Source organism: Callithrix jacchus, chromosome 6 (genome assembly GCF_049354715.1).
Source record: "Callithrix jacchus isolate 240 chromosome 6, calJac240_pri, whole genome shotgun sequence".
Taxonomy (NCBI): Eukaryota; Metazoa; Chordata; class Mammalia; order Primates; family Cebidae; genus Callithrix; species Callithrix jacchus.
In genome coordinates this window covers 102,619,982-102,645,010 of record NC_133507.1, presented here as the reverse complement: position 1 = coordinate 102,645,010, position 25,029 = coordinate 102,619,982, and the positions used below count along the sequence as shown (strand labels likewise).

At 42.6% G+C, this 25,029-nt stretch overlaps 1 protein-coding gene across 17 annotated transcripts in view; it reads left to right on the top strand.

Annotated features, from left to right (window-relative positions):
• Positions 1 to 7,394: 7,394 nt before the first annotated feature.
• CCDC93 (CCC complex scaffolding subunit CCDC93) overlaps positions 7,395 to 25,029 on the top strand; it is a 113,498-nt gene continuing 95,863 nt past the window's right edge. For all 17 annotated transcript variants that reach the window (XM_078327950.1, XM_078327949.1, XM_078327948.1 and 14 more), the window contains exons 1-4: positions 7,395 to 7,580; positions 14,870 to 14,983; positions 16,382 to 16,476; positions 21,305 to 21,416. In XM_078327950.1, the coding sequence (XP_078184076.1) occupies positions 7,539 to 7,580; positions 14,870 to 14,983; positions 16,382 to 16,476; positions 21,305 to 21,416 (363 nt within the window). In that variant the 5' untranslated portion in view covers positions 7,395 to 7,538. The remainder of the gene's footprint in view (positions 7,581 to 14,869; positions 14,984 to 16,381; positions 16,477 to 21,304; positions 21,417 to 25,029) is intronic.

Genomic DNA, 25,029 nt, shown 5'->3' with positions numbered 1-25,029 from the left:
TGGAAATATTTCTTATTTTTTTAATGTTTTATTATTGTGATTTAAGGGAACTTTTTTTCATTTAAGCTATCTATAGCTTATAGCAATTTGCTAATGCATACTTTTGTAAACAAAAATTGAAACATTTTTGTTCCCTACCTGATTCCTCCAAAACTCAGGAAATAATTCATGAGCATTCTTATTTTTATTTATGACAAGATGGTTATTTGCATAAATTCAACAGGAATCTGTTCTCTTTAATATGATACAGTTGTAAACATTGACTATATTACCAAGGCTTGACTGGAATGTCATATTTGAAAACATGCAGAGAACGGCTTTAAGGGCAACGTCTGATATCTGCCTTGGTTTGACTTCCTAGCATCAAGAGGTTTTTAAAAGTCCAGTCTGAGATTTCTTGTAAAAATCATTGGCAAAGCAAACTTAAAAGGAGCCTATGTGGTTATTCTTGCTGTACTTATACAAATAATTAGGCCAAGTTTGAGAAAACTTATTTTACAAACAAATTGGTGTGACTGTGATTATTTTTAGTAGAAGTGGAGGTGACAATAGAGAGAAAAATTATGTTTCAGAAGAAAACCATAGTAAACATGATATTAGATCATATCCCTGTTCATTGTTTTCAAGTTTTTATTATTTATTTAGGATTTTATTATTTATATAGGAATTTAAGATCTTAAATTTCTATCATTTACTTCATTATCTGGCTACAACTTTCCAACCAAAAATAAAAACTGCTAAGCGGGACAACCTGACATAAGTTTCAGGGATCAAGTCTTATGCCTGATGTGTGGATCACAGGGAGAGCTCATCAGAATACCCAGTACCACAACCCAAGAAGCGAATCACGGGAACCCTGTTTTACAGTCAGTGGGCCAGAAGCTCAAGTCAAAATCTGAGTTTGTAATTGGCATGTGAAATGGGGTCAGGCTTCTAGGACTGAGACTTAACCTATCCTGCACCCTCAACTCAACTTTACCTGGCTGTCTCCAGGTAACCAGGATCAGAATTGAATCGAATAGTAGGATACCTAGCTGGTGTTTGCTGCAGAGTTGCTTGATTGGCATGTGGAGAAAAACCCCCACTCATCTCCACATTGGCATGTGGAGAGAAACCCCCACTCATACAAAGTACTGTATGATTGTGAGTAGAGATTAGGGAAACATACTTAGGTTTTTCCTATATATATGTCCACACAAATATATATGCTAGACTTAGTAAATTCTTTTCATCTTATTTGATTTCAAGATAATGAAAGTTGTATTCTTATTGCTACTTATTAATAGTAAGTCTCTCATATTAATCCAGAAAACAGCATTTTTTGTTCTCTCTTCTAAAGTAATCTTCATTTTCTCTCATTTAGTTTTCACATGATAGCTTGATGAAGCTATAATCCAAGGATAATTTTATGTAAATGTAGTCTATTTAGAAGTGAAATTCCCAAGTCAATTGTTTCCTTTCATTTCTAGACAGTGTAAGGATAGTACTTGAGTTGGTGGTGGTAAACCTTTCTCCAAAACATGAATGAGGAATGCCCACATAGGGTTTCTATGTGGGCAGTCCTGTCACTGGAGGCATTTGAAACAAATTCCATTTCTGTAGATCAAGGATAAATCACACTAGTGGTAAAACTAATATGTTTACAAAACAAATTTTTATTTAAACAAACCAACAAAACTCCATTTGATGGCTCTCATTGCCCTTAGGTAAAATCTAATCCCCTCCTGGTGACCCCCAAGGTTCTGCTTGGGCTAGGCAATCCAGCTGGCACCTAGTGCTCCTGCTTCAGCCCCTCAGGTGCAAGCTCCTCCCTGTTCATGGCCCCCTCTCAGTTGGAAGCCCTTATCTCACTCCAGATCTAACCCTCTTTCATCTCAGGTTTTAAATGCTGTGTCCCTGGAGAAACTTTCATTGACTTCCCACTCAAGACTGTTCCTCCTGTACCTCTTTTTCATCATACTTTTCAACTCATTATTAAAGGTACTTATTTCAACATGCACTGTGTCATTTGTGCTGTGATGATTTGGTGACTGTGCATGTTCATCCCAGGGCTCCATTTTCATTCTTTTCTGTAACCAGTGTTTTTCAGGCAGAGGGTTGGGTGCACTTATGGCGTCTGGAGGAACAATTCTTTGTGCAGTTTATTAGATTACGCATGATAATGATGCTTAACAAACAGTCTCCAAACCTCAGTGGTCACAACAAACATTGATATCTCACTCATGGGCCTGGTGCTCAGCTGGGCTCGGGACTCAGGTTTGCTCTGCTCTCTCACTGGTGTTTCCTGTTTGAGGGCCCAGGTGGAGGGAGGTATGGTTGCCTGAATATGCATTCTCCCGGTGAATGGCATGAGCAGAGGAGAGTAAGGGAACACAGAATGATTCTTAACACCTCACCCAGGATTGGCACAATCTCCTATCTGCTCACATTCCTCTGGTCAAAGAAATTTTTGTGACCTAAAGTCAATTTTATGCCTCATCTCTCACTGTTTTATGGCCTGCTGAAGCACACATTTTCACTGGCAATATGATGTTGCATCAAATGGACAGACTAATGTACTTAACCAGTCCCTTATTATGGACTATTTATATAGTTTATAGATTTTTTCTTATCAGTAACATTGCGATGAAGATCTTATATAAGCCCTAAAAGTGGAAGCATCATATCAAAGGATATTTTTTAAGTTCTTAATATATTTTGCCAAATTACTATTGAAATCTTACTCCCTAGACCCTATAACTCAGTTTCCCCAAACCCCAGGACTCACATCCCAGATATCCCTTCATCCCAAGACCCACATCCCAGATCCTCATACGCCAGGCCCTGCTGCTGAAGCCCTTACTGCTCAGCCTTGTGCTGAAACAAACAAGAAGAGGACTGAGAGCAGGACTGGAAGGGTAATGGGAAAGTGTGCAGAACACCTCGGATGCTCCTTTTGCCAGCAATGCTTTCCCCTGAGGTTCTTCTATGGCATCTTTTTGGAAATTAAGTCTCCTCTCAAATGACAGTGAAAAGCCTAATCCTGGCCCCTTCATCTAAAAGTGACTTTGACTCTAGCTATTCTTTATTGTATTACTGTGTGTGTGTGTGTCTGTGTCTGTGTCTGTGTGTGTGTGTATGTGTGTGTGTGGTGTGTTTTAATTGTAGAGATAGATATTTGCCATGTTTGCTAGGCTGGTCTCCAACTCCTGGGCTCAAGCAATCTGCCAGCCTTAGCCTCCCAAAGCTCTGGGATTACAGGTGTGAGCTACCACACCCAAACTACACTGTTTCCCTTCCCTCAATAGCACCTATTTCTCCCTGATATTAATTAAAGATTTAATTTCTATGAGTAATTATCTTGTTTGGTGTGTTGTTTGCGGTATCTCCAGCACCAGGAACAGTTTCTGGCACAGAGAAACTCTTCTCAAATTGACTGTTCATTGGGAGCCTATGAGGATTTGAAAATCCTATTCCCTACCCCACCGCCAAAAAAAAGAATTGTTTAATTATTAAATCACTTTACCCAAAAATGTAAATATCATTTTCTCCTGGAGATGGAGAATGTAGTAGATATTCTCAAGCTTGTTTATTCACTACTGTGTAGTTGGGTCCTTGACAAATCCTTCTAAATGTAGCTAATAGAGTATGATTGTACAAACTATGGAAGTTATTAAAATTCTTTGATAAAACCATCATTTTTTTTTGAAAAATGTATTGAAAGAGCTCATCCAAGTCTGTATGTGTACACCCGGTATTTTTTTAAACCTTTGGAAGTAGAAGGGGTTTAGGTCTGCTTGCACTGCTTGTGCCTCCATTATTTTACTGTAGAAATGTGATATGCTAAATATAGGATGGTGCATTATAAAATTGTACTGCTTAAGAATAGACCAGCATGCCATTAAGAATTCTTAGGGAGAACTCATTTAACCTATGAGCTCTTAGTTTGTTTATGGATTTTGAATTTTGTATGCCACTGTGATCTATAAATAAACCAACCCATAATGAAGTCACTATTCACTACTGTGCTATATATAAAACAATATGTTCTGAGGTAAAAAATTCAATATTCATGCATCTCCCAGCCCAATTAAATCAGAATTGCTGAAGGTAGACTCCAGGTGATTCCAATGTGCAGCCAAGTTTGAGAGCTACTAATGTAGAAGTAACTCAGCAATATTTGTTGGATGGATGGATGGATAGATGGGAGGTTGGATGGATGGATGGGTGAGTAAAAAAACATGGGGAATGAGAAATGTGGGGCTCTGGTTCCAGCACTACCTCTCATGTGCTGTGTGACCTAAGCTGTGTCATTCTGCTTTACTGAACACCCATTGTTGCACTACATGTCTTTTTAACTTCCCTTCTTGCTTTATGATTTCATCATTCCCCTTTTGGTCATAACAAGAGCCCAGAGTAGAAGGAATGAGAGAAGCCTGGAGACAGAATAATTGAGGCTTTATAGAAGACTTCCTCCAGAACAAAGCTAAGCCTAACAGGAAGCTCTTTACACATGAATCAGACCATTCTCACATTGCTACAAAGAAATACCTGAGACTGGGTATTTTTAAAGAAGAGGTTTAATTGACTTACAGTTCTACAGGCTTTTCAGAAAGCATGGTACCAGCATCTGCCTGGCTTCTGGGGAGGCTTCAGGAAGCTTACAATCATGGTGGAAGGTAAAAGGGGAGCAGACACATCACATGGCGAAAATAAGAGCAAGAGAGGGTAAGGTGCTACACTTTTAAACACCCAGATCTCGTGATGAATGACTTACTATCACTAAAATAGCACCAAGGGGATGGTGCTAAACCATTCATGAGAAATCCACCTAGCGATTCAATCACCTCCCACCAGGCCCCACCTCCAACACTGGGGATTAATCTGGGTGGGACAAACAAATATCCAAACTATATCTCTATGGTACTCCTTTACCTAGGAACTGGAAAGTATTTGTGAGGCTCCAAAAATCTTGCAATAGAAGAACATCACACAACTCTGTACTCGGTGTACAGAAGAAAGACAGAGTGACTGATTTCTAGTCCTCAGATATCACACTAGGGAGATGCAATGTATGAGGGTACCTGGAGTGAAGGGAAAGGGAGAGAGATGGATTTATCTGAGAGTTTCCTCACAAGTCTCTTCTGCATTGTCTGTTCAAGGTCTTCTTCAAGACTGTGAAGGGTTTCTACTCTCAAATATGGGCTGCTCAAACTTTCTTTTACTTTTTCTTTTTCTTTTTTTAAGAGACAGTGTCTTGCTATATTGCCCAGGCTGAAGTGCACTGGGATCACGGTCGTGATCCTACTAATGATCAGCACAGGAATTTTGACCTGCTCTGTTTCTGACCTGGGCCAGTTCACTGCTCCTTAGGCAAGCTTCCTCCCTGGAAGTCACTTTATTGATACCAAACTTAGCGCAGATACCTGATTGGCATGGCTTATTAAAGCCCAGAACTCCTGGCCTCAAGCGAGTTTCCTGCCTCAGCCACCCGAGTTGCTGGGACTGAAAGCAGGTGCTACCTAGCCCTGCTCAACAGTCAGACTTTCATGACTGTTATCATGGCTGTTTCACTAAGTTGTGTTTTTTTTTCTTTTTTATAGCATGCCCCATGTCCCTCAACTCTGTTACTGTCACCCTACACCTATAGTAACATAGGACAGTCTCTTATTGAGGAAGTTAGCTACACATGCTTATTTAAAACATTGCAAAAGCATTATAACAGGGGACTTGGGGTGTGGGCTGTCCGAGTCCTGTTATTCTCCAAGCCCTAGTCTCCGGGCTGCTATTACATACAGCTGTTTAGGTTTGCCTGTTATGTGAGATCTTGCTACCCATTCCTAGGCATCAGTATCTGTCTGGTTACTTAATAGTGGCCACAGATGATTATTACCCTCCATTCCCCCTCAACCTATACCATTTCAGTAGAGGACAGTTTTAAAGCTACAAAAACAACACATTTGGGAAGTTATGAGAATAGAAATTGAGTTTTATTAGCTTCATAAGGGGTAAGAGCAAGATGTACCACACAAGGTTCCCATCTCAATATCTTAACTTGCATATTTAAATTATTCAAATTATTGGCGACCAGGGGTCGGGGATTATGCACAGCTTTGAGTAGTATTTGCTAGTTATATTTAAGAATGAAATGGTGTTCTTAGGGCACCTCCAACTACTTGTGAGCTTTGGCTCCAGACAAACCTCTGTCTGTCAGGATAAACTCCAGAAGTATAAAGGGTGCAAAAAAAAAAAGTCAAAAAGAAAACATCACTGCATACTTTTTTTTTTTTGAGACAGGCTTGCTCTGTCACCCAGGCTGGAGTGCAGTGGTGTCATCATAGCTCGCTGCAACCTCAACCTTCCTGGCTCAAGCGATGCTCCCACCCCAGCCTACCGGCTAGCTGGGACCACTGACACTGGGTTACTTTTCTTATATTTTGTAGAGATAGAGGTCTTATTATGTTGCCCAGGTTGGTCTCCAACTCCTGGATTCAGGTGATCCTCTCGCCTCGGCCCCCAAAATGCTGGGATTACAGGCATGTGCCACCGCACCTGCCTACTCTTTTAAAGATGTTAGGGATGCAAAGAAGAGAGAAAAGCAAACAAAACCTTTTTGATCTCAAGGAGCTAAGTGTCTGACACTCTCCATCCCACACACAAATACAGAGGGAAGGATCTCTTCTACAGCAAAAGTTTTCATGGAAGTCATCTGTTTCCTCATCTCTTAAAAGACACAAAAAGCCGGGAAGCCGTTATGGAGTGGGTGTGGGGTCCTGTGACCTTTTGTCTAGCTGCCACCCTCCGGGACCGACAAGGGGTTCACCAAATAGGGGACGCGGCCGCTAAAATGACGTGAACACAGGAGTCCGCATTCTCTGAGATGTCATTCCTCCAGGAAGACCCAGAAACCGTGAATGGGGCGGGGTGGTGGGCAATATAGTAAGCGAGGTTTCCTGGGAACGCGATGCCACTGGCCAAGACGCTGGGGAGGGCTGCGAGCGTGAAGAACCCCTTCTCAGGGGGTCCGTTCCTGATCTGTATAGGGAGAAGGTTGTCCAAGCGTATGCTTATAAGGGCTAGAGCCGGGCATGGATTCGGAATCCTCAAGCTCATCTCTGTGCTTGGACTCTGACCCTGTGCGAGGGGGTGTCCGAAGTCTGGTTCACGGAGAGGACGGGACCCACCTGGGGCATCCGATGCCAGCGAGAAGGGAAGGGAGCCGAAATGTAAAATGTTCTCAAGATGCAGGAGGAACCCCTCTCATGCGGCGCCTCGGAGGAAACTTTAAAGCACGCGGCCAAAGATCCAACGCATCGCTAGGACCCGCAGCCCAGCCCACCTCTCCCAGGGCTCCTGCGGCGCAGGCGCAGTGGCTCCGCGCTCCGGTCCCAGCGCGCATGCTCCGCTCGGCCGCTGGGCTCCAGGCCGGCAGCGGCGGTGGCGGCGGCGGAGGAAGTTTCCGCTTTGCACTCCACCCCGGTAGCAGCTCCGCGGCAGGGACAGCTTCCTCCGGACGCTTGGCGGGGTTCGCTGTCGCCGTACGGCAGCCCAGTCGGATCATGGGGTTACCCAAGGGGCCGGAGGGCCAGGGTCTCCCGGAGGTAAGAACGCCTCCTTCCCTGGCACGTCGGGGTTGCTGATGAGAGGGCCGAGCCGCTGGGCGGCGGGCAGAGCGGGCCCCGGGTGCGTTAGGGGCGCCCCGCCCCCTTCCTCAGGTGTATCCACCTTGGGAAAGCGCCGACCCTCTTCTCGGAGGCTGGGAGCAGGTGCCCCTGCGTGGGCAGGGGGCAGCGGACGGGAGGGGACAAACTTAAGCCGCTCTGGGGTCTCTTGGGGCGGAGGTGGCCTTCCTAGCCCGACACCTGCCCTGACGCAGCCCCATGCCCCGCGGGGCCCTGAGCTCCCACCTCTCCCCACGTCCGGGACGGGCGCCCCAACCCAGCGCTGCGGGGCTGGCCCCGAGGGCCGAGGCTGCTACACGCAGGAGTCACGAGACCGCGCTCCGAGGCGGTCCGGGCTCGGGTGGTGTGAAGGACGGTGACCTTGGGACGCCTACCGCCACCCTGCGGGGTCCCGGCGGCCAGCCCCACCTGCCTTGCTGTCGGGAGGGAATGCCACCCTCCTTGCGTTGATCCGGGCTGGGGCGGCGGGAGGAAGTTTGGGAGACTTGCGCGCACCAGGGAGGTGTCCCGTAGGGTCAGCGCGCCGTGGCGTTCAGGGTGGGACGCACTCCAGGGGTGCTGTGTGGCCGGGGACCGAGCTCTGGGCGGAAACGTTGCAGCTTCTCCAGAAGAGGGCCGGGTTCCTTTCCAGAGGTGTTTGTTATTAAGTACTCAATACTGGGGAGAGGGTCATGAGTGGTTTCCGGATTTCCATGTTTGCCGGGAATACAGGGAAAGTGCATTCATTTTCTTTTGGCTGCAAATGTCACTTAACATCTCATAGGTAGTTTGCATCTGTCGTCCCTTTCAGTTGATTTCACTAAAAGCCCAGTCTGTTTACTTGATTCGGGAGAGAAATAGGATCCACGCCACACCTCTGCCCCTTTCCTAAGGTTCTGGAGCAAGCATTGGGCAGAGTGACTGCTTGCTTGACGTGGTGAGTGGTCCCTTCACACTTAACTGCCTGTGACCCATCTTGCTCCTCTGCACTCCTCTCAAATCCTCAGTTCTTTCATGTTACAAGTGTCCACTAATTGAGGGATCACTGTGTTCTGTGTCCAGAAGCTGGGAATATAGTGGTGAAAGGACAGATTTGTCTGTCAGTGTGTTCTCCCAGAATACAAGTCCATTTGTTTGTCTTAAGAAAGCCTAACAAGCGTAATGTTGTCAGAATCCCTGTATTAGGTAAAACCTTACATGCAGTTGCTTTGATGTGACTCAGGATACTGAACAATAGCATCTGCACTGTGACATTGGAAGTTTTCTTTTTTGCCGCTTCTTTATTCTAGGCTCTCATTAAGTTTTTGCCTGGCCTTTTGCTGTAGACTCCTTTCTGGTCTCCCAGGTTCTGCTTTAAATCCCTCCAACCCAATATCCTACAGTACTATCAGTGGAAGTCCTTCTGGAGAAGAAAAAAAGGCAAACTGCTGCTGTGTGTCATTTGTTTGACTGACTGCTAAGAGGCCAGGTCTAATTGGTAATTGTTTGGGAAGAACCTGAGACAGTTCCTGGCAATTATGAAGTCAGGGTGAATATAATCAAATTGTTATCCTTTAGTTCAGAAGCTTGTAAATATAAATATGGAGAGTGTGTTATCAGGCTGTCACTAGACTAGTTAATTCATTAAATTCATTCTTTTCCTTTTTTGAGACAGTCTCATTCTGTCACCCAGGCTGGAGTGCAGTGGTGTGATCTCAGTTCACTGCAACCTTTGCCTCTCAGGTTCAAGCAATTCTCCTTCCTCAGCCTTCCCCGGTAGCTGCAATTACAGACATGAACCACTGCCCGGCCCAAATTCATTCTTTTTAACCCTTTACAAAGATAACTAGACTTGGCCCTGCCTTCCAGCTTACAAGAACTATAGTGCATGGAAATTGAAAATTTATTGGACTTGGTTTAAGAGCCAATTGTTCATCTTTGTCAGAAATTTAGTTTTAACATCTGGATGTAATTAACCAGGCTGGTGGCTTTTTATGTCTTCAAGAGAGGGTCTTCTTTCATTCCCTGCATGCCAGGCAGTGGCCCTTTTCCACTTTGTTTCAGCGTTGATCTACTAAGTGAATTTGGAGTTAAACATACCCATTTGTTGTCTTGTGCCAAAAAGTTACTTCGCAAATTATATTGCAAAAGTATACTTCTCCATTTTAGGGGTGAGTGGATGGAAGCATGGGCCATGTATCTGTACTGGGGTAGCCAGTGGGTGCCCATTAGCTAGGTGTTGAGGCAGTGATGATCCTCCTATTTTTGTTTGTTTTTTGTCCTCTTCTTGGAAGTGTTTATACAGTAAGTGATGTTTTCATGGTAAATGACTGAACAAATGAAGTGTTCCTGTTTCACACCCCAGAAGTTTTAGGAAAGTACTTATGTCATTTTCTTTTTCTGCTTTAACGTTTTGAACTACAGCTACTCTTTAGCTTCTCTTTTCTTAGAGTCTTCACTTGTAGATGTTTCTCAACTATCCCAGATTTTTTGCAGAAGGGAGAGAAGGTGTGAATAATTTATATTACTTAAGAAAATGTTGAGGGAACGATCCAAGATGGCCGATCGCTAACATCCCGGGATTGCAGCTCTCAGGGAAGGCGCGGAGAACTAGAGGACGCCACACTTTCAGACAAAGTCTGGTCGCTCACGGAGCAGAAGATCCCCCAGTGGTGGAAACACAGGGGTCACCAGGGCGACTCTCGTGGTCGGCGCAGCGGTTCCGCCGGCACCTCAGCTCTCGGAGCAGAGTAAACGGGACCGGTTTCCCTTCTGACCGAGGTTGGGAGCACTGGGAAGGCAGAGTCACCTACTACGGACACAAGAAGGAAGCCCGACAGGAGAATCCTGGGCGGAAAAGCACCATCAGTTTTAACGCCGCTGCTCTGGCCCTGGGAACTAACAACCTGGACGTCCACTCAAGAGACCTAATCTGAAAGTTGGTAACTTCAAAGACGAGAGGAGGATAAATTTACAATGACGGGAAGAAACCAGCGTAAAAAAGCTGAGAATACTCAAAGTCAGAACGCCTCTCCCTCTAAAGATGATCACAGTTCCACATCAACAATGGAACAAGGCTTGATGGAGAACGAGCGCCTCCTGATGACAGAATCACTCTTCAAGGAATGGATAATAACAAACTTCGGTGAGTTAAAAGACCATGTTGTAGCCCAACGTAAAGAAACTAGGAACTTTGACAAAAGGCTTGATGAAATCCTATTGAGAATAGACAACTTAGAGAGGAGTATGAGTGAATTAATGGAACTGAAGAATACAATACAGGAACTCCGAGAAGTATGCACAGGTTTAAACACTCGAATTGTTCAAGCAGAAGAAGGGATATCAGAGGTCAAAGTCCAACTTAATGAAATAAAACGTGAAGAAAAGATTAGAGAAAAAAGGATAAAAAGGAATGAGCAAAGTCTCCAAGAAATGTGGGACTATGTGAAAAGACCAAATTTACGTTTGATAGGTGTACCTGAAAGCAACGGAGAGAATGAATCCAAGTTGGAAAATACCCTTCAGGATATTATTCAGGAAAATTTTCCTAAACTAGCAAAGCAGGTCAACATTCAACCCCAGGTAATACAGAGAACACCACAAAGATATTCCTCAAGAAGAGCAACCCCAAGGCACATAATCGTTAGATTCACCAGGGTTGAAACGAAGGAGAGGATACTAAGGGCAGCCAGAGAGAAAGGTCGGATAACCCACAAAGGCAAGCCTATCAGACTTATAGCAGATCTCTCGGCAGAAACTCTACAGGCCAGAAGAGAGTGGGGGCCAATATTCAACATCCTTAAAGAACAGAACCTTCAGCCCAGAATTTCATATCCAGCCAAACTAAGCTTCACAACTGAAGGAAAAATAAAATCTTTTATGAACAAGCAAGAACTCAGAGATTTTATTACCACCAGGCCTGCTTTACAAGAGCTTCTGAAAGAAGCATTACACACAGAAAGAAACAACCAGTATTAGCCTTTCTAAAAATACACCAAAAAGTAAAGAGCACCAACATAAAGAAGAATTTACACCAACACATGGATAAAACAGCCAGTCAACATCAAATGGCAGTAACCCTAAATTTAAATTGACTAAATTCCCAATCAAAAGACACAGCCAAAACCTAACGGCATGTTACATCCAGACCTGTTTCACATGCAAGGATACACAAAGACTCAAAACAAAGGGATGGAGAAAGATTTACCAACCAAATGGAGAGCAAAAATAAATAATAAATAAATAAAAAGCAGGAGTTGCAATTCTTGTATCGGATAAAATAGATTTTAAAGCAACAAAGATACAGTGGTAAAAGGATCAATGCAACAACAAGAGCTAACGATCCTAACATCCAGATAGGAGACTTAGACTCAATGAGACAGAAAATTAATAAGGGTATCAAGGACTCGAACTCAGATCCAGAACAAGTAAACTTAATAAATATTTATAGAGCTCTCCACTTCAAATACACAAAATATACATTCTTGTCAATACCACATCACACCTACCCATTAGTTTAAATGAAACATTGATTGGCCATTATTAATACCCAATTTTTTTCAAAATAAAGCAATATTTCCATTTACTCTCCCTCTTTCTCTTCCTCTTTCTTCCTCTCCTTTACTTATTTTTTTTTTTTTTCTTTCCTTCTCTCAAAAAAAAAGAAATCAACTTGTAAACCTCTAGATCCAGGTCGGCAATGTCTCTTTCATTGCTTGATTTCCTTTCTTCCCTTCCCTCCCTCCCTCCCTCCCTCCCCGCTTCCTCCCTTCCTTCCTTCCTTCCTTCATCCCTTCCTTCCTCCCTACCGTCCTTCTTCCCTTCCTTCCTGCCTTCCTCCCCCCCCAAAAAAAAAAAAAAAAAAAAAAAAGAAAATGTTTATGTCCACTAGGAACTGGTGAATGCTCATCTTCAAGATCCTTAAAGGACTGGACCAGGGTCATTTCAGAGAAGGATGTAGCTCAGTACCATCACCTCCCCCACAGCACTCCTACTCTATTGCAGGGCATTATCAGTCACTTTAATAATTCTGTATTAACTATATTTTAATATGTATTCTTCTTTTCCTGGCAGTTTATACATCAAAATAAACTTTCCATTGTCAGGGATATGACTACCAAAACATTTTAATACGTGACTGGTTTAAGTTCATTTACTTTTTGTAAGCATTAATACATCATTCTTCATTTAATAAGTGTGTCCTTTGAAGTTAATGCTGTTTTGATACAGAGGAGTAAACCCACATTATAATATATAGTCCCCTCCTTAACCAACCAATAGTCCAGCTGGAAAGAGAAGCAGGTACATAACACTAGATATCTCACTTAGAAGAGGTTGATATTTAATTATATATACAGCATAGACTTCAAATAAAATAGAAATGCAGAGGAGTGACCATTTCAGGATAGATTTGTGAGGGATGGCATTGAATGGGAGCTGGAATATGAGAGTGATTTCTCAATAGTTAGAGAATATCATAGCCATGACCGTGTCTTGGTTGTTTGGGGGGGAGTTAAAGGATGAAGCTGAAAAGATAGTTTGGTGGCCAAAGATCTGAATGTGAAACCAGGACATCTGGAGTTTATCTTAGAGGCAGTGTGTGTGAAGCATTGTTGATAAGGGCTGGGAGGGTGAGCTAAAGAGGGATCACATGAAAGCTGTGATTTAGGAAGGGGTAAGCAAAACAAATTAATAGGGAAGAAAGATAAAGCATTTGCAGGAGCCCTGGAATGAAGTATGAATACAAGGGAAGGGAGGATAAATGTGAGATGCATAGTAAAGAAAGACTTAACAGGCATTGTTGGGTAAGGGAGTAGTCAGGAGTATGAGAATGTGAACCAGGCTATCTTGTTGGTGTTTTATATAGGGATGGTTTTTTATTTTCTGCAGCAATGGAAGAGAGGCAAGGTAGTTCATGATAGTAAATAGACGAAGGAGTATTAGATTATTTAGATGGATTTAAGTATTAGATAAAGATGTGGGATAAAAGGAGGATATAAATTAAAAATTTTAAATCAAAACAAAATATATTAGAATAATTTATTCTTTTTAAGGCAATTGTATTATGTGGCAGTAATCATGGTTTAATATATCTGGGTTGGCAGGCAGCCTTTCTTATATTTTTCGAGATCAAAAAGGAAAGTGCAGAGAGGGATACATATTTGAATTGCCTTCTTCATTTCCATACCTCTTGTCAGTAACTTCTGGGACCTGGATGAGTATAAAGTTTTTTGTTTGTTTGTTTTTTGGAGACAGAATCTTGCCCTGTTGCCCAGGCTGGAGTGCAAGGCACCGTCTTGCCTCACTGTAGCCTCTGTCTCCTGGGTTCAAGTGATTCTCGTGCTTAAGCCTCCCGAATAGCTGGGGTTACAGGTGTGCACCACCACATTCTGCTAATTTTTTTTATTTTTAGTAGAGATGGGGTTTTGCCATATTGGCCAGGCTGGTTTCAAACTCCTGACTTCAAGTGATCAGCCCCCGCTTGGCCTCCTAAAGTGGTGGGATTACAGGCATGAGCCACTGCACCCAGCGAAGTATAGTTTTTTGGTAGAAGGTCTTGCTGTGTCACCCAGGCTAGAGCGCAGCGGCACAATCTCAGCTCATTGCAACCTCTGCCTCCTGGGTTCAAGCAATTCTTATGCCTCAGCCTCCTAAGTAGCTGGGACTGCAGGCATGTGCCACCACACCTGGCTAAGTTTTTTACTCTTAGTAGAGATGGGGTTTCACTATGTTGACCAGGCTGGTCTCAAATTCCTGACCTCAAATAATCCACCCACCTCAGCCTCCCAAAATGCTGGGATTACAGGTGTCAGCCACCACGCTGGCCCTACGTGTAGTTTTTTTTTTAAGAAAACACCATGAAACTTTGTTCCTGTCTGTTAAGGAGTTACAATTTATTTGAGAAGGCTGTCAAAGTCAACCATGGGTTAGAGAAAAAGGAAGTATTTTACTCTAATCTTTCTTCTTTTGGATTCCTTTAGCATGTGATGAGTAGTGTATTCTGCCTGGGCATATGTCTCCCTCAGCTGTGAAGATTAACAGCCCATTGAGGATTGGGGACCCATTTGTGACTCTGGCAACACTGTCCACATGCTTCTGTGTGAAGCTTGCTGAATTTTCAGAGAATCTAGTGCAGTGATGTAGCCCATGTTATCTGCTCCTTGGCAGAGAGATTGGGGCATCAGGGGATATACCTGGTATTCCTTTATTCAGATAGGTTTTACCAGTCAAACTTTTACCTTTTGTTTTAGGTGGAAACAAGAGAAGATGAAGAACAAAATGTCAAGCTGACTGAAATTCTGGAGCTCTTGGTTGCAGCTGGGTATTTCAGGGCAAGAATTAAAGGCTTGTCACCCTTTGACAAGGTAAGGGGAAATCTTTCTAACCATTAGACTGTTTTTGTCAGAATGAGATGGTTAATCATGGCAAAGAAAGGAGGAAGAAATGGTGTTTTAACTTCCTTCATGTCTGTGTTGCCATTTCTTCCTAATTCACATTCATTATGGAAGTGTTCAAATTTGTTTTCAAAGAGAGAAATGATATATCAGTGAATATGCTGTCAGTTCTTTTTATATGCACAAAGCTTTAGGAAATGCAAAGAAGCAAAATAAATAGTTCCTTCTCAAGGAATTTACAGTTTGGGTGGGGATTATAAAATTTATAGAAAATAAAATAATCAGAGTTAATAATGAGCTATCCCAAGTCAGCATGCTCACAGACAGTTGCCAGATATTTTGCGGATGGTAAATACTCTGATTTAGGACAAGAGAGATCACTGTACAATGAAATCTTTTAATTCAGCAGAACCTTGAATTATGATGCATAAATCATAGTAATAGGACACAGACAAAACAAAGGCACAGTTCTCAAAGAGCCCAATTTCTGTAGAAGAGGGATGAGAGACAAGTAAATCAACATCCACAAAATAAATGGCATGTTGCAGAAAGTGCCACAGCAGACTGGACACATCCAAATCAGATAGGGCAGGCTGTGGAAGACAGTGCTGAGTGCTCCAGGGGCGTCACAGTCCCATCTGTGCATAACAGGATCACTCTGGGTTATTTTATAACACAGAACCCAGGACTCATTCATTGAAATTCTGTTTGGCTAGGTCTGGGCTCAGGCCCTGGAATCTACATTTTTATCCAACAACTCATAAGAGTCTAAAACAGCCAGGGATAAGATTCAGTGTTGTTTTTTTCTAACATCAAGCTGTGTCTGAAAAGAATTTTGTTTTAAAATGGGTTTTTAGTCTTACTCTCATTTGCATCTCAGAGAATTCCTGAGGGAAAAGTAAAGCGAGGAGTTTTCATCTCAGGTAGATAAGAAAAATAAGATGTATGGAAACAAAATGTCAGCCTTGCTACCCGTGTATCTGGTCTATAAAACACAGAATTAATGTCTGTCCTTTTGACTTTGAAGAGGATCTATGTACATTATATTCATTTAATAATAAATGTCAGCTCCTTAGTCATGCCAGCCACATTTCAGCTGCTCAGCAGCCGCATGTAGCTAGTAGCTACTGTACTGGTCCATGCAGATAACAGAATATTTCTGTCACTGCAGAAAGTTTTCTGCAACAATGCCATTTTAGATTAATTGTAGTTGATCGGGTAAGGAGGACACATTCTCTCTCTCTCAGGATATATAATTTTGTGTGTGTACTGAGTCTGTCCGAGCTTTTTATAGTTTACCTACCTTCTACTTCTTCTATTCTCCCCAAACTAAAAAGAGAAAACAAGTATTTTATTTGTATCTTGCAGGTAGTTGGAGGAATGACTTGGTGTATCACCACTTGCAACTTTGATGTAGATGTTGATTTGCTCTTTCAAGAAAACTCTACAATAGGTCAAAAAATGTAAGTTTTTCTACGGAAAACCTAAAGGTGGAGAGAAGGGAACTAAGTTTCCTGTGCTGGTTTTACCATTTCTTGGATTCCACATGTGCTTTCTTTCTAAATTCCCCCTTGAGTTTTACAGTGGTTGTTAGGCCGCATTTTCATTTCGATATCCTTATGGGATATGATAGGCTTCCATCAGTGGCAACATTCCATTATACTTCTAATAGATATGGGAACACAGTATTTTTTATATGTATTCTCAATTCTTCATATGTATTTCTGAAATTTAAAAGATGCTGAACATTGTTTTTTCTTCTTTTAAAGTTTAGATACAAAGTTTATTTGGGAGCAAAACATGACCCAAATTGAATAAATTTACAGCTTTATTGATCCCACTTATGTGAATATTTGTAAGTTTTGCTGAGTAAATTTTTTTTTTATTATGGAGTGTGGCTCTGGATTTTCCTGGGTTCTTACATAATATATAGTATGTATCCTTTAGGTTTTTTTTTTTTGAGACAGAGTCTCGCTCTATCACCAGGCTGGAGTGCAGTGGCACCATCTCAGCTCACTGCAACTTCCGTTTTCCAGTTTCAGGCAATTCTTCTGCCTGAGCCTCCCGAGGAGCTGGGACAACAGGCATGCACTACCACCCCCGGCTAATTTTTTGTGCTTTTAGTAGAGACGGAGTTTCACCGTGTTGGCCAGGATGGTCTCAATCTCTTGACCTTGTGATCTGCCCACCTCGGCCTCCCAAAGTGCTGGGATTACAGGTGTGAGCCACCGCACCCGGCCTCCTTTAGGTATTCTAAAGAACTAAATGTAAAGAATTCTGAAACACATCTAACCCAACGGGTTTGGATGAGGGATTGAGGATGTGTTACATTCTCTGGTAAGTGCTTGATGTGTGTCTCTTAAGTGCAGGCCCATGAACTGTAACTGTGCACAAAGCTGGAGATGGGTTTATGTGGCTTAGGACCCACCAGACTCAGCAGTGTATCAGGGAGCTCATTCTTCATTATCTGTAGAAGACATGTTATGGCCATAGGGTACTGAGTCACCAAAAAGTCTTTTCTGTTTGGTTTTGGAATGTGTTTTGTTTGGAGTTCCCCACTCCCGTAGAGTTTCTGGTTAGGTGCAGTTTAGACTAAAATGGCCCTACGTTTGCAATTTCTCCTATCTAGTCAATTTAAATAGGTGGGCTGGACATACATCCAAGGAGTGCACTTGCCTATTGAGGGCACGGTTATCTCTCAAGCTGTCTTCTTTATGTACCCAATTGAGGCCCTGTTCCCTGGCATCCTTCGTTGCTGAGTGTTGCATAAGTTTCTATCCTCCATTTCTATCCTCTTCTGAAGCCCCATTAACAGAGGGTCCTATGGCTGGAGGCCCATAATGAGATCTTACATTTATAACTGAGTTTATTTCAACAACAAACATTTATTGGACATCTGTGTTACAAGCACTTGTATGTGTATTTTATTATTTTACCTTCACTACAGCAGGATTAAACCTAGTTTTATAATCAGAGTATTGGACCTGGACGGAGTTACTTGCCAAAGTTTCAGAGTTGGTGGTGGAACTTGAATTTAGACCCAGGTTTAATTCACTCTCTTTCAAACTGTTTGCAGTGGAGAAGAAAACAGTCTACCGAACACTCTCACAAATGAAAGGAGTCAAACTAATCACAGCTGGGCATGTTAAAAATCTTAGTCTAGGAAACCTGACTCTGCAATTATCACTTCCTGTGATTTTTTAGGAAATCTGAAGGATCCACCTTGAGCTGCAGAGAGAAGCTTGATGGGGGTTGTTAGATTTCTGGAAGTATTTCTCACTTTCTTTTCCTGCCCCCAGCTTGCCTGCATTTTCCTCCATGTCCTTATCTTAAACCTTCTTGGAGGCAGGTTTAAGAAGGTTGTAAATCCTAGGATGACCCGTGATAGCCTTCTCTCTGGGCCTTTATGAACTGGGTGAATAGGCTGGCTCCATAGAGTGGCCAGGGAGAGCCATGTCTGGAGGCAGGGGGTTAGGCTAGATGGTGTTGTGGATCCCAGCCTCTTGTTTTTAAGCTACTACCGTTCTAGGCAATTGATAACTCTACGCAAACCAAAATATCTGTAACCACAAGAGGGAGCACTCATCCTGCTGAACCAAAATGTAACTAAGCAAAAGCTGTATTGATTATGTGCCCCTGTATAGTTAAGACTTGCACTGAGCAAAACCAGGACTGATAGTCGTTTTTATTTGCTAAGCTTGGAGTTTAAGCAGCAGTTCCAGTTGAACACTCATCTCTTCTTTTTACAAGTTTCAAGGAAATTAAGAAATAAGCCATGAGAGTCTGATGGTCTCAAAATTAAAAAAATAAAGCTTATCAGAGAGAGCGCCTTAGATATGTTGCCAGATGGGTTTGTTAGTACTTCACTACAAAGCTATCCCATGTGAGTCCCAAGCAGACCTGGACAACCACAGGCTTCTGTAGGGCAGGCAGTACATCTTATGGCAGAAAAGAGGCGTGTGTCCCAAGGACAGGCTGCCCTGAAAGGAGGGGCACCAGGAATGACTGGGAGGTGCATAACAGTTTCCTCTTCTCAGAACTTTTGGTTTTGTTTTAAGAGACAGTTTTACTTTGTTGCCCAGGCTAGAGTGCAGTGGCATGATCATAGCTCTCTGCAGCCTCAAACTCTTAGGCTCAAGTGATCTTCCCACCTCACCCTTTTGAATAGCTTGGACTGTAGGAATGTACCACCATGCCTGACTAGTTTTTAAATTTTTTATACAGCAGGATCTCACTGTGTAGCCCAGGCTGGTCTCAAAACACCTGGCCTCAAGTGACCTCCCGCCCTGGCCTTCCAAAGCACTAGGATTACATACATGAGGTACCAGGCCTGGCCCCCCTTAGGACTTTTGGATAAATCACTCCTCACCCCTGCTTCTGTTGGAGGGGGAAGAGGCAGCAAATAATTCTATATGCTTCCCTCCTAGGATATAGATATTCCCTCTCTTCTATGAATGTGTGTACTAAGGTATTAATCTTCCCCCTTCCATTTTTTTTTTCCTATTAACACATTGGACCTAACATTTGATCTTATGATCAGTGGGGTGTTACTCTTGTTCTCAGCACTTTTAACCTTGGTCCCAACTTGGAAAGCTATTTTCCAGATAGCAGACACTCTTTCTGAATGTGTTCTCTAATGACCATTCCCTAGGTCATAACTAGGTCACCTAGTTACTATTAATACTAAGACTGAGGGTGAAACCTACTAAGGGAAACAAAGATAAGACAATAATAACTCTCACCCAGCCCTGAATCAGATGTTCATCTTGAGGGTGTCTGTCTCCTGGGAAGGATTATTGAAATGCAGAAAGATAAAGGTGGGCAAGACTTCTTTGAACAAGAAACACGTTTGGTAGACCCAAAACTTGTTGTATTTGAAGCACCTAGTAAGTTCTAAGTGACCCTTGTTTACCTGGACCTTCGTCTATTAGAACATAGTACTATACTTGGTTATACGGCCACAGTACCTCCTGCGACTGGCTAAGATTTTTTTAAAGGCTCTTGTGTGGCAATATAACCTATCATGTAGGCTGAGCCAGGAGCTCCTGTTTCTCCACATATCCACAAGGCCATGCCTGGTGACTGCTTCTCAGCGTTTCCAGGCTGTATACCATGACTTTGGGGTTAGGCACACTACTGAATAATGTATTTTTCTCCCCTCAAGTCTTATACTATCCAATTAAGATAGTATAAGAAACAGGATAATGTATTTTTCTCCCCTCAAGTCTTATACTATCCAATTAAGATAGTGTAAGAAACAGGAATCACATAGCTAGAGATCAAATGCTAACTGATTCAGGAAGGAGGCTTCAAGCTGCAATAAAACAGAATTGCCACTGATGCCATAAACTGTCCTGCCCCAGCTCAGGCTGAGCTGAGAAACCTCCCTAGCAGGAGAGAATGCTTACCACCTGCTCTACAGAGAATAACACTGTGGGACCTCAGGGAAGCTGGTTCCTCCCTTTCCAGTCCTGCCTTGTGGTCTTCTATAGGAGGAAGACTGAGGCGAGGTGTTAGAGAAAGGTCAGTGTCCCTCATGAGAAGCAGAAAATCTCTCTTCTGTGTGGAAATAAGCGTGAGGATATACAATTTCTTCAACTCCAGGATTTATTTTAGAGTATCAAAAAAGTAAAGATTTCTATATATTTTAAAAATATTTTTGTACCACAGTAGAGAACTCCAAATATCTTTTGGGGCTCCATGATTCGTCTTAGTATTCTGGGTACCCGGTGTAAGGTCTGGTAATTATTTGTTGCCTAAATGATATTTAGAATATTTTTTTAAACTTTTAGAAAGAGTAGCTCAGTAAAATGAAATGTAAAAAGAATACAGGGCCCTAATAACTTTTTATCTTACTACATAAGGATGTTAAAAAGATAGTTAACTCCGGGCGCGGTGGCTCATGCCTATAATCCCAGCACTTTGGGAGGCCGAGGCGGGTGGATCACGAGGTCAACAGATCGAGACCATCCTGGTCAATGAGGTGAAACCCCGTTAGAAGATAGTTACTACTTCTAACATCACCATTTCATAAAGAAAAAATATTTCACATCTAAAAAGGAAGAAAAACATCATAGAATAAAGGATGAAGGCAGTTTTGTGGACATACACACCCCACTAAATTGTGCTTGTTTTTCTCATTTTGCAGTCATCTAGGAGAAGCTTGTCATGGTCTGGATTAGCCTGGCATGGAGAAGCCCCAGATCCTTCTGTGATGCTGCCCAGACTTTAGAGTTGCCATAATGGCTACTTTGTGTGTCTCACTCTTTGCTTGTTGCTTTTTCTGAACAGAGCTCTATCAGAAAAAATTGTCTCGGTCCTGCCAAGGATGAAATGCCCACACCAGTTGGAGCCCCACCAGATTCAAGGGATGGATTTTATTCACATATTTCCTGTTGTTCAGGTGAGAGCTTCTGTATGGTTTCTTTTCTTCTGAAACATCAGAATTCCTATAATGGACCTGGCTTGTCCAGGTCCATCTGTCCTGGATCCTGAATTTAATGGGTGTGGTATAGACTTGGTACAGCAGAACATAGTAGTGTTCCTTGTGGTCATCTTCAGAAGATTGCTAGGGTATATTGCATATACCCTAGTTTCCTGCCCTTTTGGTAAAGACAGAACTCTGCAGCCTGGTATGCTCTGTTCCCTTTTGACCTATCCAGCTTGATTTCATTCCTTGCTTTTCTTTGTTCTCTTTGTTCTAGCCCCCTCTGACGTTCATTCAGATTTCCCTAGGTTTATTATGCTTCCACCTGTCACGGTGCTTTTGCCTTGTTGGTTCCTGGAATGCTCTTCCATTCTGTCCTTACCTGTTTAATTCATATGGCTTAATTCAACCCTTCAGATCTCAGTTCCACCAAACCTCTTCGAGAAAGCTTTCCCTCATCCCCTAATCCACAGCATGTTCCTTTATGGTATGCACTCCTATGGCCACATTCCCTTCCTTCACCAGAATCTGCTGCCTTACTGCAGTTTGTAATCATGTATATCCATGTGTGTGATTATTTACGGCTTCTCTCATTAGACTGAAAGCTGCATGAGAGTAAGGCTGCATAGGTGTCTTGCTTGTTTTGTTTCCAGTATCTACCAGAATGTCTTACAATGTATAGATATTTAGTCTGTATGGCTAAATGCCTAAAGGGGAGACTTTTCTCTGCCTCCAGCTGTTTCCCAAACCCCTAAGTAGCTTATGCTGTACAGCTCCCAAACAGTTGGCCCTTCATATTCGTGGTTCCACATCCATAAATTCAATGAACCAAGCATCAAAAATGTTTGGGGGAGCCGGGCGCGGTGGCTCACGCCTGTAATCCCAGCACTTTGGGAGGCCGAGGTGGGTGGATCACGAGGTCAAGAGCTTGAGACCATCCTAGTCAACTTGGTGAAACCCCGTCTCTACTAAAAATACAAAAAATTAGCTGAGCATGGTGGCACGTGCCTGTAATCCCAGCTACTCAGGAGGCTGAGGCAGGAGAATTGCCTGAACCCAGGAGGCGGAGGTTGCAGTGAGCCGAGATCATGGCATTGCACTCCAGCCTGGGTATCAAGCAAAACTCCGTCTCAAAAACAAACAAACAAAAAAAAAATGGGGATGGGGAGAAACACAATAAAAATAACAATACAATAATAAAAAGTAATACAAATTTAACAAGCTGGAAAAAAAATTAATACACATGTAAAAATACAGTATAACAACTATTTATGTAGCATTTACATTGTATTAGGTATTATAACCTAGAGATGATTTAAAATGTAGGGGAGGATGTGTTTAGATTGTATGCAAATACTGTGCCATTTTATATCAGGGACTTGAGCATTTGTGGATCAGTATCTAGAGAGTTTTGAGTTTTGGAACCAATCCCCCACAGAAGATGCCTTGGGACAACTGCATTCTTTGCCATTCTATATGGGCTTTCTCTGTAGGCATCTCAGAAAGAGGAGGTGCAAAGGGACTCAGATGTTTTGCTAGCTGTGTGAACACTACTTTCTGTCTGATCCTAATAGAGTTCTTTGAAGCATTTATTATAATCCCTTACATTTGAGGAAAGTGAGAAATGTAATTTCCTTACATTTGGGAGAAATGAGGCTGAGAGAAGGTAACTGATTTACTTAAGGGCAGAGAGCTATTGAGTGGACAAGCAAAGGTTTCAGTCTAAACTCTGTCTCCAAGCCTGTGCTTTTTCCACTCCTCCATTCGTGCAGCCACTGAGAAGGAAGGTACACAGTCCTAGAAGTTAGAAAAGTTTTCTAGTTCTGTGTTAAGATTATGAAATATAGGGGTCAAGAGTATGGACCCTGGTGACTTCCTGGGTTCAAATTTGTCACTTTCTAGCTGTGTGTGACCTTGGGTAAATAACTTTCTCTCTGTTAAACAGAAATAAATAATATCACCTACATGATAGAATGAGAATTAAATTAGTTGTATATCTAAAGCACGTAGATGAAAGACTGACCTTTTTAGTAAGTGCTCTCTGAGTGCTATATACTTGTTTCTGTTACTACTGTTACCTGCTGAATCTTCCCCTCCACCTGACTTCAAATCGAATGCCCTGAAATTTGTAAATTTGAGGTCACGACTTTACCTTAAAATTGATTTGTATGTTAGCCTTTTTGTCTTTCCGATACAAGGGGACACTACCTGATTGTTTTTGTGAAAATGGGAAGTTGAGGCCCTGTGTTGATTATCATTGAAACCTCCAACATAATCAAACTGTGACATTGTTACCTTTCCCCCAAAACGTGGATCTTTAGAGATTAGACCTTTGTTAACCCTATACTAGGACTATGGGGGCAAAAAAATCTAGTCAGGTTGTGAGAAGAAAAATGGGAAGTGATCTTCTGCAGTCAGTTTGGGTGTTTTGAGGGTCTGAATGTTCTCCATTGTGAGTGGAAAGCTAGAGGGTTTGTCTGGATGGGAGGCCCCAGGCTAGTGGTTACAATTTCTTAATTTCAAGGACCTGTAAAATTTTAAAGCAAGAATGAAGTGGCCTAGGGTTGCCACCTGTAGTTTGCCAGGCAAGGACACTTTTAAAAAAATAACTACTATCTTCCTTTATCATTTCCTAAAAGAATGGCCATTAATTCTCAAGCTCAGAAAAAAGCAATCCCTCAAATTAAATACAGTTAACATGATGAAAGTCACCATGTGCTTGTAGCTTTTCCCTGTTGATCCTCCTCCACCGCCCACCCCCACCCCCACCCTGCCCCCGCCAGCAGTGAAAGAATAATTGTGGGCCAGCAGTTGAAGCTGTTGACCTACTTCTCTTGTGTGATTCTAGAAGCTCATCATCGTGTTTATGCCATTTTAGCAAAGCTGTAGTAATGTTCTCTGAATGCCAGAAAACAGCTCTAACTTCTAATTCCTGGTGGTTCTAGGTCATATTTTTTTCTCCTGTGTTGGACATGTGAGTCCTGTGAAGGTCGATATTTTTCTTGAGTGCTAGGGAAGCTGTGGCAGAGCTAGGCTGTCCAAGAGTTTCCCTATATAGCCTTTCATGCTGGAAACTCCAAAACAGCTGTTACGACTCAACAAGCTTTCCCGTCCTTTCCCGTCCTAGTGGGATCATGATCTCCAGGATCCAGCCAAGCAGTAACTTGGGGTAGATCTGGGATTAGTGGAAGCAGCTCTGAAAGGGAAGCAGATGTGAAAAGCCAGAAACTGGGTTCTCACAGTTCAAAAGAAAGCAGAGCTAAACTGAGTTAAGCAATGACCTCAATGCCTTAGTTGGCCCTTAGTTGTCCTGGGCCATCATACTGGGATGGAGTACAGGTAAGGGGCTACAATAGTTCTGAATGCTCTCTGATCATCTGTATCTGGTTCTGGATTTTAGTTAGTGCTGGAGGTCACTGTTTGGGTGTGAAGTGGTAGACATATATGGAAGATACTAACAGCAAGGAATATTCCTCATAGAGTTATTTGTAGTTACCTCTGTTCCGAGCAGCTATTTCCTAAACATGTGCTTTACTTGAGCTGGCTGTGATTTATGAACAAGCATCTCTTCCCATCCCTGCAGGAGCAC